Consider the following 19,701-nt stretch of genomic DNA (forward strand, 5'->3'; position numbering starts at 1 on the left):
GAATTGCACCTAAGGTGCCTATTACTATTGGTACTACTTTTGCTTGCTTTTGCCACAGTCTTTCTATTTCTATTTGTAGGTCTCTGTATTTTGTTATCTTCTCCAGTTCTTTCTCGTCTATTCTGCTGTCTCCAGGCACTGCCACGTCCACTATCCAGACTTTTTTGTCTTTCTTATCGACAATTGTTAAGTCTGGGGTATTATTATTATTATTATTTAAATTTATATCAGCCTTTCTTGTGGCTTGATGTATCTTGATGATGCTCTGCGTGTTTTGTAAAGATGCATTTCCTCAAGATTGCAGAGAGGAAAATTTACAAGGAAAGCCATCAAAGAGGACCGCTTTGTCAGGCCAGGCGTGGGTGGGTGGGTGAGTGGGCTGGTCTCTCTTCTCTTCGCATTGTTGTGGGAAGCCATTTCGGCATGACAGCACATCGGCGTTCAGAGGGCTTTTAGGGGGTCCCCTGGGCTGGTTATCCTCTCTCTAATGAAGGGAATTGGGGGTTTGGTCAGCGTGCTTGCCTGTCGTACGCCGGGGCCCTGGGGAACTGTTTGGAAGCGTTTCATGTAAGGTTTTCCTCTAATCACTTTAACAAGCCTTGAGCAAAGAAGTAGAAGGAAGGCGCAGCCATTCCTTTCAACTGCGTTTCGGGGAGAGGGTGATTTTTTCCCTTGGAAACGCTGCATGATGGGTAAAAAATAGGTCCTTCCGATGCTTTGCCGTTTCAGGACCAAAGGCTGGCACCACCAAGATAATTTCATAGCAGTTCCAAATCAGAATAACAGGATAACAGTGTTGGAAGGGACCTTGGAGGTCTTCTAGTCCAACCCCCTGCTCAAGCAGGAGACCCTATACCATTCCAGACAAGTGGTTGTCCAGTCTCTTCTTAAAAACCTCCATTGATGGAGCACCCACAACTTCTGGAGGCAAGTCGTTCCACTGGTTAATTGTTCTCATTCTCAGGAAATTTCTCCTTAGTCCTAGGTTGCTTCTCTCCTTGATTGGTTTCCATCCATGGGCTTCTTGTCCTGCCTTCAGGTGCTTTGGAGAATAGGTTGACCACCCCCTTTTCTTTGTAGCAGCCCCTCAAATATTGGAAGACTGCTATCATGTCACCCCCGGTCCTTCTCTTCATTAGATTAAGCATACCCAGTTCCTACAAGCATTCATTGTATGTTTTATCCTCCAGTCCCCTGATCATCTTTATTGCTCTTCTCTGCACTCTTCCTAGAGTCTCAACATCCTTGTCTGCCTCTCTCTCTCTCTCTCTCTCTCTCTCTCTCTCTCTCTCTCTCCCTCACCCACCCACCCACCCACCCACCCACACAAACATACACAAGACTTGGGAGATCCCTCCTCATATATTTTCATGGTCCCACCAGAGAACCATCCAGGTGGACATCGTGGGGGAGAGGCAGTCCCGTCTATCTAAACCTGATCTATATTCCCTAAAATCTAAACCTGTCTGTATTTAGGGTTCCGTTTTCCAAATCCAGATCTGTGGTTTCACATTTTTAATTGCCGTCCTCAGAAATGAAGCAGGAAGACATTCGCCACCAGGGCTCTGCCTGGAGATGAAGACAGCAAGAAAAACTAATGCACCTAATAAGACAGATTTAATAAAAAATCAGATACATGGCATGTAGCTCTAGAAACACTTCACTTTCCTGCTTGTTAGGCACAACATTGAGGAAGGAAAAAAAGAAAGAAAAGAAAAGTACCCAAGAATTTTCTGCCTGGTTTCCCCCCCCCCCCCCGCTTTTGATCTGCATCTTGAGCCTGCCGAAGCTGCTCTCCTGAACCTCTCCGTTCCCCCAGCGCCGAATAACACCTCCTTAAATGCAAGCCGTCTCTCTTAGGCTACAAGATCCGGAGCAAAACAGCCCATCCCTTCTAGTGGTCTTTGGTAGGCAAGGACCCCCCCTTCGCCCACCCACTTTTTGACAGTTTCAGGACAGTGACTGCTACCGGAAGACTTTGACCTTTTGCATCTTGTTGATAGCTTAAAAGATTTTTTTAAAAAATAAAATGCCGGGCAGGCAGAGACCCCTTGCTACTCTCCGCAGCCACGTTCTTTTGTCTAACCAGGATGAGGGGCTAGAGATGCAACACTAGAGGGCACTGAACACAGCTGGGAGAGCTTTAATCTGCATGCATCTGGGGTTGCACTGTGCCAGCTCGGGAAAGGTAGAGCGAAAAAGAGCCTTTTATGCTTTGCCATTTGCTTGTTAAAAGCTCCTCTGTGGAATCGAAAGCTGGATGCTAAGCAGGCCTTGCTGGCTGGAAGAGGTGATGGAGCATCGGTGTTTACCTGGGGTTTGGCCTCTGGCTTGTTCCCCGAAGGAAGGACCAAAATATAAATAGCGATATGTATATATTTTTTTGCAGCCGGTTTAATGTGGCTGACGGTAGCCCAGGAGAGGTGTAATTTGGAGATAGATTCTGCCTTCTCTCTGTTTACTTGGTTTGAAGTTCAACAAGCTCAACGGTGGCTTTCTTCAAAGGACTGTGAAAATCCTCGTAGTCGGTTGTGTTTCTAAATACTCTTCTTCAGGTCTTTTCTTTCACTACTCCGTTTTTCTCCTTTGAAGATTCGTGTCGTTTGCTACGAGTTGGTTTCCCAATTCATTAGCCATCTACTGAGCGTCACAGAGGTGGCAGGGGGTGAGACTAGAAGACCTCCGAGGTCCCTTCCAGTCCTATGATTCTATAATTGAGCAGGGGGTTGGACTAGAAGACCTCTGAGGTCCCTTCCAGCCCTGTGATTCTACAATTGATCAGGGGTTTGGACTAGAAGACCTCCTTCCAGCCCTGTGATTCTATTATTGAGTTGGGGGTTGGACTAGAAGACCTCTAAGGTCCCTTCCAGCCCTAGGATTATCCTCATCTTATACTTCTCAAGTGTTTAGTTGAGAGTCAAACTTGATTAGGCCAGTTTTTCTCAACCTCAACTACTCGGAGATGTGTGGGCTTCAACTCCCAGAATTCCCCAACCAGCACGGCTAACACACACGGAGTAAACTCGGTGGAAAGTAACCGTCTCCTGGACGGGCTGGTGCACCTACTATTCCTCTTCATTTGCAGCTGGCCCTTTCCGCCGGGACGGTTCAAGCAAGATGGTTTGGCTGCTGACGCTTAGCTTCTTGGCCATCCTCACCCGCTGTTTCCCCCTTCCCCCCCCCCACTTCTGTGCCTTGCAGGGCTACCACGATCCCAGCCGGACCAAAATACTCCACTTCTCCATGAACCCAGCCAGCCTGGCCAAGCAGCAGCGTCAAGAGGAGATGGCGACCCTGCGGGAGGAATGCGAACGCCTCCGGGAGAGGCTCAGAATTTTAGAAGGTGGAGATGCTGGAGGCACCACCACCACCACCACCAGCAGCAGCAGCAGCAACTGCTCAGGGAAACCGGAGGGTGGTGCCAATCTCCAGTCCCACCCCGAAATTGCTGGTAGGTACCAAGTCCTGCAATCCGATCAGTTTCCCAGCGGGGCTGTTTGATCCGATAACAAAGGCAAGACTTTGCAACGTGCTATCGAGAGCCATTTTGGTACCGCAATCAGCCTAATTCACCCCTTGTACCGTTTTGACAGCCATCGAAGTGAGTCTTTTTCAAGCTTTGCAAACTTGGAGACGGGGGGGGGGGACTTCCAACTCCCAGAATTGGCTGGGGAATTCTGGGAGTTGATGCCTCCCCCCCCCCCCCCCGTCTTCAAGTTTGCCAAGGTCGAGAGATGCCGATTGTAATTGTGTGGCACGTGAAATAAATCACACCCTTTTTATAGCCAGTCCGTTGGGAGAAGAGTTCTAAGAATCAGGATGGGGTGGGATTTCCCTAGATCTCGGCTGTTCTAAATAGGGTCACTTGGGGAGAAAATAATTCCAAATCACGGCAAGGTAATATCCTGATTAGAACCAGACAAAAGTTTCACAGTTTAAACATATCCGTACTTTTTATCCTGCCTTTTCAAAGTCCAACTTCCCCTTCCATAGAACATTACATAGAAAGCCATCCCATGCATGTAGCTATACATATAAATGCATCTGAATGTCTGTTCCAGGCACTGTGGCTAGCTTAGCAAGTGTCTGTATTATATATCTCTACAATCTAGGATTGTAACTCTGGGATACTAAATCTCTCTTCCTTTCCTTTCCTTTCCTTTCCTTTCCCTTCCTTCCTTCCTTCCTTCCTTCCTTCCTTCCTTCCTTCNCTCTCTCTCTCTCTCTCTCTCTTTCCCTTGTTCGCTCTTGCTCTCTCATTAATCTATCCAAGATTGTACTTTTTCAGTGCACTCGCCCAGTCTATAATTGATTTGAGCAAATGTGTTGTGTTAGCACAGTTTTTCAGTTTTATGATGCATTTTTAACCTCTTTGGGCGTGACCCCAGGAGCTCCTAGCTATTGGACGGTAAAAAAACGCAATTCATAAGCCGACCGCTAAAGCACAGGCCGGCAATTGAGTGGCAAATGGCGTGTATACGAGGCAAGTCAAGGGCTACTTGACCAGGGAAACGGCATGAAGAACGTTGCGGTTTGTTTTAATTGATATGTAAGTTGCTCCTCATATTTCTGAGTGGAGAATAACATTTTTCAGCTCGGCTGCAGAGGCTGCAGCCATAGAGGCCTGGCTTTATTATGCCTGAGATATTTGTGGTAATCCAGAGCAGTTCAAAATTTAAGGTTCAGTGGATTATAATTACAGCAACAAAAAAATAATCAAGAAGACATTAAGGACGGCGATGCTGATGGGTTGGCGTAATAATTTCTTGGCCACTATTAAACCTCCTTGGATATGACTATGCCGCATCCTGGCTGAATGGGGTTCCGACTGGTGGGTTAGGCAGTAAGGGTGCTTTAATGTGGGTGCCAGAGTCCATTAAGTGTGAATCCACACAGCAAGGTGATCCTAAGCTGTAAATATCTTTCATAGCAGCAACTGGAGATCGTACTGCAGTTTTGGCAACGTGCCACCGAGCTTCTTGAAGCTTCTTCTCATTTGCTTTAGAACTTTCCCCACTAAAATGGAAGATAGGGTTGTTGTTTTTTAGGGGCAGCCACCCCGTTCTTCTGGTCTTCTTTGGTACGAAAATGGCAATTTGTAGAAGGGGATTTGCGAATGGGGCAGAGCTTCAGCAGCTTCATTCTCTAGGTGGGCCAAGACCCTTGATCCAGTGATGATCTCTTATCCAGTTAGGGCAACGTTTTTCAAACTTGGCAACTTGAAGATGGGTAGACTTCAACTCCCAGAATTCCCCGGCCAGCGTGCTTGTCGAGGTTGGCTTTGTTGCATCTCCAGTTGTCGAGTGCTGGGAAAATCAGAAGATTCAGGCAGTTCAAATGAGTATAAAGATTTATTTCAAGCGTAAGTTCTCAACAAGATTTTGGCCAATTAATGGTCAAGGAAATGAGTAGGAGATAATGACTGGGACTCATGACTTATGATGAGTTAGGCCCCTCCCTCGGGCTCAGCCTGGTCATCTCCTACACTGATCTCTTTAGCCACGAGGTAATGAGTGAGACTTACATCTATCTTAAGACCATCTTTGGTTGATAGTCATGGGGCTGTGTGCTTGTTCCCAAACCAAGAATGTCATGTTTAGTCTAGTTCTAACACATAACTGGGGGCAGAGGGGATTGTGGTCCAGTGTTAGTCTAAGCCATAAGTTGACAAGGCTGGGTTCATACAACATGCCAAGTCAAATCCAGAAAGCCACATTTGATTTTGCTGCAGTCTGAAGAACTAAGGAAGCTCCAGCGTTTTTGAGCAATTGTTCTTATTCCATTCTCCCTTGAAAAACAAAATATACTACACATCAAATAATATTGACAATATGGGCCAGTGATGGAACGGAGTTGGGTTCTCTCCCTCCCCAATCTTCCTTATATAATCTTCTCCATTGTAGATGATTTTGATACGACTATATAATTACCAGGAGTGATATCATAAGTGTTTGGGTTTTGTCTTTTAATTTTATAATGGGGCCTTTTGTTCTCCATTCTAGCATTCTGTTCTGGGAAAAGAGATTATTATTAGAGGTAATAATATTGCTGGAAGAAAGTTCAGATGGGGAATGAAATATCTCAAAGGGAAAAAAAAGGAACAGATCCTTCTTACAGTCAACATCAGCTTATTCTAATCTGCCTGCTGCAGAAGTCTTCTCTAAGGTCCATTTTAGGAGATCCATTTCTCATAGAATTGTTCTTCAGTTTTTAGCAGGGGAAGCATTTGGACCGTTACTTAAGAAAGTTGAATGAATCCTATCCCTGCTGAAAGATCCATTGGATTTTAAAGATAATGGCACGGCTCTACTAAATCTGTGAAGGGAAATTGAATCTGCCTCTTGGCTGGACCAGGGAGTAGCATAAGCAGTGATTATCCAGTGATTTGGTTCCAGTTGGCATCCATTAGTGGACCACTTATCTTTTCATCAAGAACAAAAGATCAACCAATTTTTGTTCTTCCAGGTGTGGGATTAGCCAATGGACCGTATCAAAAGATATTTTTTTTTAAAAAAAAAACACTGGCCTACTTATAATCAAAAGGTAGTTATTGCAATTTCAAATCTTTCTCTCTCCCCCCCCCCCCCAACATCGCCGTATCTCCGTGGTCTGAAAGAATACCATAGTGCATTTATGAAACTCCGGGCTGTGCTTCTTCTAAAACATACGGTTGCCGTCCCTCCAGGCATCAAAAGATGAAAGGGATCTTGAAATTCAGTCTGAACTTTTGTGGCTCCTCGCGAAAGGCTAACAGAGAAAAGGGAGAGCAGGTAATGAAAAGAAGTTCAAAAAACTTGAAGGAGTTCTAAAGGGACAGAGAAGGGAGCCAGAAGGATGTAAATGCGGAGAGACAGTTGCAGAGTAGGATCAGAAGGATTCCTGAAACAAATTCAGGGTTTGGAGAGACAAAAAGCATCCAGCAGTTAAAGAGGTAGGAGCTGTTCTACTTGATCATGTTTTAATGTGTTTATGTCAACACTTCTGAGAAGATTCAAAGCAATTCATTGACATTTCTTGATAGAATAATAGAATAACAGGGTTGGAAGGCCCCTTGGAGGTCTTCTGGTCCAGCCCCCTACTCAAGCAGGAGACCCTCTACCATTACAGACAAATGGCTGCCCGGTCTTTTCTTAAAAGCCTCCGGTGATGAAGCTCCCACAACTTTTGGAGGCAAGCTCTTCGACTGGTGAATTGTTCTAACTATAAGGAAATTTCTCCTTAGTTCTTTTTTCTTTGGTTAGTTTCCATCCATTGCTTCTTCTCCTGCCTTCAGGTGCTTTGGACCCCCTCTTCTTTGTGGCAGCCTCTTAGATATTGGAATGACATAGAACAATCCAGTCCAAGTTCAGTTCTATATTTACGTGCATCCTATAGACAGAATCTTGCCAGATTTAATCTTTACCACTCTGTCTCTAATGGATATACGTGGGAGATTCTAGGAAGTGGCCATCCTAATTCTCTTCCGCTGTCTCCTGTCCAGTTCTGGACTGTGTTGCCTCTTGTCATACCCTCCTTAGCTTGGAATGTCACATCACTGTAATCCATCACAGCACCTCTCCTCCCATAGGGACCCTCCCTCACAATAAGGCTTAATTCCAATTTTTCAATTTGGCGTAATGTTTCCTCAAGCTCAGACGAATGATAAGATAGAAATGTATGTTACTTTAGAATAGATAATGTATATAAAATTTAATGTATATGTAGAGATAATGAATTGCTTGTAAAATATGGTATAATCTGATAAGAATGTATATACTGGAATGTCCCGAGCATTTTCTTGACTCCTCCAGGATGGAGGGCAGCTTCCATTCCTGGCTCCCAAATGTGACAGGAACCAAAAGAATGTTTGTGTTTGGGGATCACGGTGGGTTAGAAAAAGGCAAGGGGAAAAGAGATAAATGTTCTTTAGAGCTGTCATGCCAATCCTCCTGGGCTGCCAAAGATTGTTTCTTAGCCCAAGGCAGTTTTACCTTCAGGAGGAGAAAGAATAACGAGCAGTTAAGGGACCTAAAAGCCTCTTTTGTTTGTGTCCAACCAGCTGACATCAATGGAGTCCCATCTTCTAGTCTTCCCTGTTGCCATCACAGACTCTTAAGTAAGAGTGACTTTAGACCATAGCAGCCTGCTACTCTATAATTCGTATGTTTGGTCCTTTCTAAACTTGAATCTTGCTGACCTGAGAGCCTGTTAGGATACAAGGGTACAAGGTTCTCTCAACATTTAGGACCTACAGACTCTTTGGTAGATGTTCCTCAACCGTTCCAGACACAGTGAAGAATCTCGGGGCCTTGAATGGATCAGAGTTATGTCTCCCTGCTCTAGGATTCTTGCCAAGACTTCCAACCAGAAACTCTGAGTTGATCCACCACTTATTTTCACTTCCCAGGAAGTTATAGTGGGTCCTAGGCAGACAATCGCACTCCACTGATTTTGGTGGCAGAAATACAAATAACTTAAGGATGTTTATAGTATTTCCATCACAGTATTTATATCAAACTGTAGACCAGGGATGTCCAGCCTTGGCAACTTTAAGACTTGTGGATTTCAACTCCCAGAATTCCCCAGCCAGCTGGGAATTCTGGTAGTGGAAGTCCACAAGTCTTAAAGTAGCCAAGATTGGACACCCCTACTGTAGACCAAGTTAGGTCTACTGTAAGACGGTCATTAAAAGAATAGGTTCTCACACTGCACAGAGGTACAAATGAAGCATTTTGCATCACAATACACACCCCTTTGTTTGGGGGAGGTGCCTCCAATTTCCGATTAAGCATCGCCCTTATTTATCCTGGGGTACGACAGGGCTCCCACGAGGTGATAACGGATCGATCACTGACTATACTGTGCTGTGGGACCAACGTTAGGGTGGTTAAAAAACAGAAAATAGGAAAACTGGTATCTGCTGATGTCTTGTGACTGGCAGTCTGTCAGCTTGGACGGCAAAAAGGAAGCAGAATTGGGAAAAAATGCAAGGCAGCGATGAGTCACCACTTACTGTTAGGGATGATTGCCGTTGCAGGACACAAGGCTTAAAAGACGAGTTTGTGAAGGCATCTGGAAATGGAAATGAGATGGACAGGGGTGGAAAGTGCTGGGTTTTTTTAATTTAAACATGAGGAGAAAGGCAAATTTTCATCTAGGCTTACTTGGAAGCTGCAAGGAGCCCTTTCTCAACTTCCCACGTTGAACAAAAGAGTCGAGACCTTTCCTTTCAGTTGGACTTTTTCAATTAGCAACGATCCGCAGGGATTTTTTAATCAGATGGCAGCAGTTCAAGATTCAGGTCTTATTTTCTTGGAAGGTGCCTTGATGGTTGATACAGAGAGGAAGGCAGGAGACTCATCCAAGTTCTAGAGTTGGGATGTCTATGGAGAATCTCCGTCATCCAGGCCACGCTTGTCCCAAAGGCGCTTTTCCAAAAGGCAACTGTACTTCCTTGATTTGTTTTCCCTATTGAAAACCTTTCGCTTCTCATCCAAGACGCTTCTTAACCATTAGGTGGTTCTTCAGAAACTGAAGAAGTGTCTTGGATGGGAAGCGAAACATTTTCAAGAGGGGGGAAAAAAGCCCAAGGAAATCCAAGTTGCCTTTTGAAAAAAGCACCTTTGGGACAACTCTCTTTGGGAGGCAAGGATGCGTTGATGGGCTCCTGTGCCTCTTCGCTCCCAGATCTGCTACAAATAGAGAGTAATTCTGCAGCAACGTGGAAGGGAAACCCACCCAAGTGTAACGCTCGGCTTTTTGCCTGTCCTCAGCTGCTTATCTTGGAAAGAGCTGGCTTCTGAAGGCAGCGGGCCTCTTTCACTAAAAGAAGAATGTAATCCAATCCGTGCAAAGCCAACTGCGTCTTCCTCCGTCCTGCCACGAAGGGACAGCCCTGCCGGTTAACGAAAGGACTGCATTCAAAGCACCGATGTTGTCAGGCAGCTCCATAGGAGCGCATTACGTGAATCCTGATAACGCCGAGTTGTCACTTAAATCTGAATGTGATGACAGCAGGAGCAGCAATTCCCTCTCTAATCAAGTAAACAGAGTAACACATCTTCCAAGCAGTGGGATACTGGGGGATGATTTCCATATTAAACGAGGAGAGCGACATAAATCCTACAATTAGATTGATATTTTAATCAGAGAAAGTCAAGAGATACATTGGCAGAAGGTCTCCGGGGGACGAGTGACTTGCCCCCATAAGCTCAGCCTTTCAGGCGTATTATTATCATTATTATTATTATTATTATTATTATTATTATTATTATTATTATTATTATTATTATTATTATTATTACTATTATTATTATTATTATTACTACTACTACTACTACTACTATGGATCATCGCACAGTTAGCCAGATGTTCAGACTGGATTTGGCATTTTGTCTACCTATCGAGTCCTTACCCAGGACCTGGATAGGCAGATGTGGATGTTATTCCATTATTATTATTGTTGTGGTTGTGGTTGTGACTTGGGGTACACAACATCCATGCAGGAAGACAGTCAACTAGCAGGTGCTTTGAGGAGTGACATCAGCTGGGTTGGAAGGTGGATGGAGAGTTCAGAGATGCTGAATGAGGAGTGGAAGGGACCCAGCTAGGTAACATCATTAGTGCTAGAAAGGAGTGGGAGTTGTGGAGAGGAGGAGGAGGAGGAGGAGGAGGAAGAAGAAGAAGAAGAAGAGGAGGAGGGCTATGTGGTTCTTGGTGCTCTCTGAGCTTGGTTGTTTTCTTGCAGATGTTTCATTACCCAACTAGGAAACATCATCAGTGCTAGAAGGGAGTGGATATTTGCAGGGAGGAGGAGGAGGACTGTATGGACCCTCTGAGCTTGGTTGTTTCCTTGCAGATGTTTCTTGACCCAACTAAGTAACATCATCGGCGTTCATGCGGCAGTTATTGATGATGTTACCTAGTTGGGTCACAAAACATTCGCAAGGAAACAACCAAGCTCAGAGAACACCAGAGACCTCACACTGCAACCTTGAGCTACAAATATTTGCTGTACTAATAAACTGAGTTTATCACCTCTCAGGTCTTTATAGACTATTTGGATTGTCAAAGCAACACTAAAGCTGCCCAGTTGCAGTGATTGGCATGCTATGGCCTTCGCTTTGGGATAAATTCCTTGGAGTCTTGTCTCTTGTTGAGCTCTTTGAAGTGTTTTTATAAGTCTGGCCTGTCTAGAGAAAAAAACTGATTTGAAGATGCTCCCTTGGTCTATCTCCTCCGTCCAGCGATGTGATGCTGAGCATGGGGCTAAAGCTACAAAATTAACAAACATCCTCAGTTTCTACTTCAGATCTCAGCAGCTGTTTTCCCTGTTCTGGGACTGAGGATGTTCAGGCCATGATTTAATGAGCGCCTAGATGCATAAACTGATCCAAACAGATTTTATTTGGTGGCAAAAATAAATGAAAAGGAATGTCTGAATCAAAACCATTTGGAAAGAAATTAGAGCCTTTTCGTTGTGTTTCATGTGAGTCCAGCGATACCCAGAGCGACATAAATTTAAATAAAGCTTTCCTAGAATCCTTTTTTTTAAATAAATGGCCTAACTAAGTGATCCAACTTTTTTTCTGTTTGCCTTCTAAGAAAGCAAAAATAGCAAAGGAAGTCTAGCAGAAGATTTGAGTAAAGGCAAATGCTAATCCAAAAGGATCTATTAATATGACCGAGATGTTAATGAGACAGTACAGGAATTTGTAGGCTGGAAATGTTTATAACCCAATCTTAGCGATGTAAATTCTTCCAAAGCCCAAAACTATTTATACAGGTAGTCCTTGACTTACGATCACAATTGAGCCCAAAATTTCTGTTGTTAAGTGAGACATTTGTTAAGTGAATTTAGCCCAATTTATGACTTTTCTTGCCACAGTTGTTAAATGAATCACTGGCTGTTGATAAGTTAGTAAGTTGTTAAGTGAATCTGACTTCCCCATGGTCTGTGCTTGTCAGAAGGTCGCAAAAGGGGATCACTTGGCTCCGGGACACTGCGACCGTCATAAATATGAATCGGTTGCCAAGCATCTGAATTTTGATCACATGACCATGGGGATGCTGCAGCGGTCGTAAGCGTGAAAAACGGTCATCGGTCACTTTTTTCAGTGCCTTTGGAACATCAAACGGGTGCTAAACAAATAGTTGTAAGCCAACAAATAGTTGTAAGCCAGTTGTATGGGGAGCAAAGGAGAATGAAGAATGGCTGATGTTGAATTAATCAAGAGATAAGAATAGGAACAGAAGAATAACACATCTGGAGGGCAAGAAGAAGAATTTGGTCTTTGGTTCTTTCATTGTGAATCCATCATGAGATGTCGACGTGGATACAAATAACACTACAAAAGCAGTCCTATCAAACATGAGCAGAGGATATACAGTATATATCAAGCCATTAAAGCCATAGAGCTAGCAGAGGGAGGTCTGGCAGAAGAAGACAACTCCAGAGAGACCGTGGAAGGCCTGGCCAAGTGGAAAAGCTGTTCTTGATCCAAGATTGAGCAAGAAATGTAGATGAAGGACCAAGCAGGAAAACCTTCTGAAGCGTGGGAAACAGCCCCCCCCCCTTCCCCCAGGCTTTCCCAATGTGGTAGGGAGAAGCTTACATGGGAGATAAATAATCTTGCTAATTATTGCTGGCCATAAAGGGGTCTTCATTTATTCAATCTTAAAAATGTCGAGCCATAAAGGACATCTTCGTGCATTTTAACCATCTTTAACCATCCCATTTACCGGCAGGCAAGGAACTCCAGAAAAACCCTCCAGGGTGTTGTTTTCCACCGTTCTGTTCATTGCTCCCCATGTCCGTCATTAGTCTTTACGGCACATTTGTGGGTCTCTTTCACAGTTTTCTTTGCTCCATTTGCTTAAATCCCCAAACGGGAGTGGAGATATCTTTTTTTGCTTCCCAGCACACGGCGAGGCGGTTCTTGGCTCTCTTTGGTTTTATGGCTGGTATACCCAGAAATTAAAAAGTGGACATACAAATATTGGTTGAACGTGGGCCACCACTTGATGGAATATTTTTCTGCTTGACTGGGCAACGTGACCGGACCAAGAGGGAGGAGGGAAAATTCCATGCTTTTACTATATGGGTTTGCGCGGGGTCTCTCCAGAGCTGGTTTTGCTTTCATACGTGCCGATATGATGTACTCGATAAAAGTTTTACATTAAGAGATCGGAATGTCTTGAAGATGTTTGGTTGGGTTCATCAGTCGGAACTTTGACACTTGTACTGCTTTTTTGAGTTTTTCTATGCTCTGGCTGGTGTCAGCCTTGACGGCGGTGTTCAGCCATCGTGTTCTTTGGCAACGTGGTGTGATGAAGATGTGCTGAATTCTGTGTACAGGGGATGTTCCCTTATCTGGGCTCCGAAGGGCTGTTTGTGCGCAGAGACATCTGTAGTCCTGAACAGTCATCTGGCGATACCTCTCAGGACATCCTTTTTGAACAATTGCCAGCTGCACCCTCACACCAGCCCTTCATCTTGGCACCATCGCAAGGCTCCTGGATATTATCTCTGGAGCATGTGCCATTAGTCAGCAGGCTGGCTTAAGGAGGGGGAAGCGCATCAGCTATGAATCAGTCACCCTCCGTGGTGGAGGCTGTAACGAAAGCCGGGAGAAGAGAGAGATGAATGGCGCTTAAGGCGGAGAAGGCAGCAGTGAGTAAAACTTGTCATTTTGAAAGTCATTAGTGTCCGTGAAATAATGTTAATCTCTTTAACACTAATACATTTTCTTCGCCTAACACCCTTATTGAATATTTCCTTCCATCGGTGATCCTTGGCTGCTTTTCTAGCAGACACTGTTCATAAAAAAAAAAGAAGAAAGAAAGAAAAAAATTGCTGCAGAAACATTTAAGCAGCCACTTTCACTTGATCACAGGTGACGTTCTCCTTTAAGGTACATCCAGGCATTAGCTGCTCTCGCTGTTGGGTCTGAAGATCTGGAAGCGAAGCCAATATATTCTTGAACAGAAACCCGGATTCCTGGCATGTGGAGCCATTGTTGATCTTCCTGCTTGCCCCCATTTGAGTCCAGTTCCAGATGCAGTTTTTTCTCCTCCTAATTTATCAATTATTTTTGTACTCTTAAAAAAATCATCAGGCCGAGGCTCCAGAAACCAAGAAAGGCACGTATTGATTCTCCCAAGCAGATTTCTTTATTGTTCTTCACCCATAGATAGAATCTTGCCAAAATAGAGCATGCTAACACCGCCATAAAGCATATACTTTGGGAACTATTAAGGAGGAACCGTCTTCACCCGCTTTCTCTCACACAAACTAACTGAGCTGCATTCTTTATTGATTTCTTTCGGTTCCTCACCTATAGATCTTGCCAATCTAAAGCAGATTACCTGCAGCATTAAATATATACTCTGGGAACCATTGAGGAGGAGCCGTCTTCACTCTCTTTCTCTCGCACGTTCTGTTGTCGCTTGCTTCTCTGGAGTGCAGCCCCTCCCTCCTGGGAATCCAGACCACATTCCATCACAAAAATGCCAAACACATTGCCCTCCTCAGTATAATTTAGTTTCCAGTGAGAAACTACAGTTAATGTTTTAGATGTCCGGTATTGCGCAACAGTTGTTGGCTTATTTTGATACAATGCCAGTCATTTTTGATAAAAATTTCCAATGTCCTTCCTTCCTTTCTCCCTCCCTCCCTCTCTCCCTATCCTGGAGTACCCAATACGGACACCCCTTCATTAGTGTCCTTTACTCCTTGCAAATAGCTTGAAGTGCTTGGAAGGTCCATGAGGTTCTAGGTCCACTTCTCCCTAAGAAAGAGAAAAATGCTAGGACCATTAAATGTCTGAATCAGGTCCATAGCCTTCCTTGAAGGGGGAATAACCATTCTCCACAAATCACTGCTCTTCCTCTAATACCAGTGGCTCTATTGAGACCTTTGATAGTGTTGCATATCTCCTAATTACTGTATAAACACCAACTAATTAAGTGTATATAATATGCCCCAAAGTATGTTAAAGGAGAACTGCAGTAGAATATGAATTAGTTGATCATTGCTTGATCCAGGGTAAACTTCGCCTCGAATCACTAATTATTCTCCCAAGCATGGTGGGCTTCAAGGCCAGGAGATCTATCAGCTGCTCTGAAGAAGCTCTGGAGCTCCACCTGGAAGGGATGGAGAAGTTGGATCTGATCCCTTTCATCCTCCCTAGGATTGACGGATGATGAACCGCAGGCAACAGAGCTACGGGGTGGGGAGGCGCGTCGCAGGCTGTCTTCCGAGGCTCGTCTGTTGCTCAGCTCAGATCTTATCTTTCCTTGATAATAAGGATAATCAAATCTGCATTTCCTTTTGGAATTTTCATTAAAATTGCAGGACCAGTGATTACACAGCTGCTTAATTTAAATCAGTGGGGATTTTGAAACATGCTCAGATATTTTTAAATACTGCTCTCACTTCCTTGTTTACAGTGTTATGATTAAGTGGAATTCTCTGTAGTTGTTTTCAAGCATTAGTTCCTAAAAAAAGGGGGGGGGGAGAAGAAGAAGAAGATTCATGCAGTTCTCCTTAAATAAACTTTTTTTCTGGGGAGGGAAAGAGAGCGGTAGACTTGCAAGCTGCTGCTGAAATAATAATTTTTGGTGATGACTTATCTTCCAGTTTTGGTGTGCGAAGAGGGAGGGGCAATTTACTTTCCAAAGCACCAGAGGGCAAGACAAGAAGCAGTGGGTGGAAATTAATCAAGGAGAGAAGCAACCTGGAACTTAGGAGAAACTTCCCAACAGTGAGAACAATTAACCAGTGGAACAGCTTGCCTCCAGAAGTTGTGGGTGAATGCAATTATGATGGAGTGATTTGGGGTTAAAGAGACAAAGGATTTCCTGCACTAATGCGGATTGGATTAGAGCTTTAAGGCCTCTCCAAATTCTGAGATTCCTTAGAATAAACCCCTAACAGTAGTTCCCATCCTCCTCCTGTAATCAAACATTAATCCTCTCTGCATAATTGAAATATTTCCAATGTTCTATTAGGATAATATTATTATACCCCAGTAAAACTTCACTGTAATCCCCACCCCCCTTTCCCTCTTTCTCTCTACCGTGGGTTAATTTTAGAGGGGATCTCATCCATAACTCCTGAATCAGACAGATTAACAACAACAACAACAAAACCCCCAGATTTATATATCTGACCCCATTTGGTTGTTTTGACCAAGAATCGGTGCTCAGAAGGAGCACTGAAGCTGTGCCCCAAACTGGGGGGGCATAACTGTTAATACAAGGAGTCCTCAGTTTAAGACTGCTTGCTGCAACATCATAAATACATGCCAGTTACCAAGTCTCCATCACATGGCCACGGGGATGCTGCCACAAACATAGGTATGTCACTTTTTTCAATGCCGTTATAACTTTGAATGGCCGCTAAACGAATAGCAATAGCATTTAGACTTATATGCCATCCCTTAGCACTCTGGGTGATTTCCAAGATCAGCATTATTTGTATATTGACCCAACAATCTGGGTCCTCGTTTTAACGGCCTCAGAAGGATGGAAGGCTGAGCCGGTCAGGATCGAACTCTTGGCAGTGGGCAGAGTCAGCCTGCAATACTGCATTCTAACCACTGGGAGGGAAGGAAGGAAGGAAGGAAAGGCAATAGCAATAGAACTTAGACTTATATACCGCTTCACAGTGCTTTACAGCCCTGTCTAAGCGGTTTACAGAATCAGCCTGTTCCCCCCAATGGGTCCTCATTTTAACGATCTCGGAATGATGAAAGTCAACCTTGAGCCAGTCAAGATCAAACTCTTGGCAGTGGACAGAGTTTGCCTGCAGTGCTGCACTTTAACCACTGCCCCATCTGGGCTCCTAAATGGTGGTAAGTTGAGGGCTACCTACATTTATGTATTATTATTATTTTGGTTCATCGCCCAGTCTGCCAGATGTGGCAAACTAGATATGGCACACGACTGACTAGAGAGTGAAACCAAGAATTGATTGACGTCAAGTCTCTTCATTTGGCTTCCAGTAGCTAGCCATTCTGCCACCTGTAGCAAAGGATAATAATACTCCTTTGAGCAAAAGTGAATAAAAAAATACTTAATCTGCTTTAATTCCTGCCTTTCCTTCTCTCTTCGGTCTTATCATGTAGAAAGTTTTTTTTCCCCCGTTCCTTGGAAGGGTGGAGGAAGATCCAGCTGTTGTCACCATTTCTGTCTCTCCACCTGGGACCAAATGAAGAATTCATTACATTTCAAATGAGAGCCCTTGCTGCATACATTAGCATGTTTTAATCATCTTGCCACGATTCTCCCAAAAAGGGGGGAAAGAAAAATGAAGATTTAAAACTCTTGTCTTGCCGAAAGCAGACAGATTGACTCCAAAATGACTCAGTCAATAAAAGATGAGCTCTGAAAAAGCTTCTCCTCTACTGAAAGTATTTGGGGGAATTAGGTTTTTCTAAGCCCACTGTCAAAAATTAATAATACATACAGCTTGTAAAATGGTTTAGCCCCCTACAGCCTTACACAAATATATCTTTCACTTGCTAAATGTGACATGACTACCAGGAGTTTCCATCCTTTATCCCAAGGGGATGTGATGTGTGGATGTGTGTAATAAACCTCTAGATAATTACAAAGTGTGTTCCTACTTCAAAAGAGAAGGACAAACAACAGCAAGATGGATAGACACAGTTGTGATAGGGAGGGGTGGATTGTTGGAAGAGCTGAACAACAGGTTAGGGGCTGATCGTTGTGGAGAGAAGCTGTCCATGTGGTCGCTAAAAGTCACAAGGACTTGATGGCATGTAATCAATCAATTAGTCCTATTTAGCAATTCACGATTTAGCCAAGGCTGTCGGAGGATCTCACAATCCATATTCTTTCAATTAATCAAGTTTTTTAATGGCGTCACAGCTGAGAGAAGACATACGGGGTTTTTTTTATCTTCTCTTGCTGTGAAATATCTAGAAAACTGCTTCAAGATGGTTTTAAAATTCCAGAAAGAGTTGAAATATTGTTTCATAGCCTTCACATTGGAACTAGGTGCTTCTTAAAATGTGATACCTTGTTGTCTTCCCTTTCCAACCTTCATTTCTGTTGGTTTGGAAGATACATGGGCGATAGATATTCTTCTGGAGGCAACTCATTCTATTGAAAGTGTCCTTTTTTCCAAATGTTCATCAGACGCGGTCTTCACTTTATGGACTTCAGTTTTCAGTCTGTGGTCTTCATTTTGTGGTCTTCAGTCTGTGGTCTTCAAATTTTGGCTTGTGGTCTTCAAACTTTAGTTTGTTCTCTTCAGTCTTCAGTTTGTAGTCTTCAATCTTTAGTTTGTGGTCTTCAATCCTTAGATTGAAGACCACAGACTAAGGATTAGTCTGTGGTCTTCAAACTTTAGTTTGTGGTCTTCAGTCTTCAGTTTGTGGTCTTTCAATCCACAATGACCAAGGCTATCAACTTTATTCAATCCACGGTCACAAGGTTGAAGCATTTGGAGTTTTCTACCTCTTCTCATTCATCCATCTTTAAGCTCTCTGAAGAACTGCAGCTCTCTTCACAATCTTGGCTGTCTCTTTGTTGTTCAAAGAACAGAGCAAGCCATTCTGGGCAGTTAACAAATCTGTTCATGTTGCATTTGCTGAAAGATGTGTTTGAAGAGAATCAACTTTTCAGAGCTGTTGATTCAATAAAATACAGTACATGCCTTCTGCCAGCCCACTCTCCTCTCGAAGTTTGTTCCTTGATCTTTCCGTGCTTAAAAGAAAACTACATTTTTTCCCTCGTGGCATGGGGTAAAGCAAGGACCACGTCTTTCACCTGTGAAAAGCCTAACTAGATTGGCTTCCTTCTCCCCACTCCAGTTTCTTGGGCAATTGTCATCTTCCATCTTGACCACGCATGGCTAGTCAATTCCAGTGCGTGGGCCTGAGGGGACTCCTTCCTTGCCCCGTGGCTTTCGTGGTATTTGACACGGTCTCATTGTGCCCACCAGGCCATTTGCTCATTGCTTGATGTAAACCATTGTTCTGCTTCAGTTCAACCTCGAAAGCGCTCCTGAGAAGACTGACAAATATTATTAATAATGATTCATGGCACAGGAGGAACAGGAGATAGAAAGGAGGAGGCAAAAGCAGAATTCGGGCGCCTGTTTTGGTTTGCAAGGGAAAATTAAAAGGATTCCCTGGATCCTTTCCTTTGTAACATCTGACCTCACGAGCAGCAGGAGAAATTCAAGTTGAAGAGGTGAAGAAAGTTCTTTGTTCCTCCCCTTCATCCACATTGCCAACATCTCCACAAAGCTGCTGAATGAATTGTTTTGGAGATCCGGGTTCCAATACCAACAAGGCAAAAATGGCCTTAATTTAATTTATACAGAGTTCATGCAACATTGAACCCAGCTTTGGGATGGATGATACATCAGACACCAAAAGCTCCATCCTTAAAGGCTGGAGAGGCTGTGAATTCCTCTAGCTGTGCACAGGAGTGAGTGCCATGACTATCTTCTTCCTTAAGGATCAGACATGTCGTTTGGGGAATCTCATTCAATCCACTGATATTTTTACAGGACACCTTTTCCAAATAGATCTTTTTGGTGACTTGCTTGTGTGAGGCATTTTTGTCAGGTGCAAAGAACCAGGAACACTTTCTGAGTTCAAAGCACAGAAGACTTTATTATTGCTACCTATACATGAGAATTTGGTTAACTAACAGCCAGCACAAAATTGGAGCTAGATAAGAGTC

General features: G+C 43.8%; 1 protein-coding gene across 1 annotated transcript in view; it reads left to right on the plus strand.

Annotated features, from left to right (window-relative positions):
• MAD1L1 (mitotic arrest deficient 1 like 1) overlaps positions 1–11,080 on the plus strand; it is a 175,928-nt gene extending 164,848 nt beyond the window's left edge. Inside the window, exons 16-17 of the mRNA XM_029284786.1 lie at positions 3,202–3,451; positions 11,034–11,080. Coding sequence (XP_029140619.1) covers positions 3,202–3,451; positions 11,034–11,080 — 297 coding nt within the window. The remainder of the gene's footprint in view (positions 1–3,201; positions 3,452–11,033) is intronic.
• Positions 11,081–19,701: the final 8,621 nt, after the last annotated feature.

Source organism: Protobothrops mucrosquamatus, unplaced genomic scaffold, assembly GCF_001527695.2.
Source record: "Protobothrops mucrosquamatus isolate PMUCROS unplaced genomic scaffold, P.Mucros_1.0 scaffold942, whole genome shotgun sequence".
Classification (NCBI taxonomy): Eukaryota; Metazoa; Chordata; class Lepidosauria; order Squamata; family Viperidae; genus Protobothrops; species Protobothrops mucrosquamatus.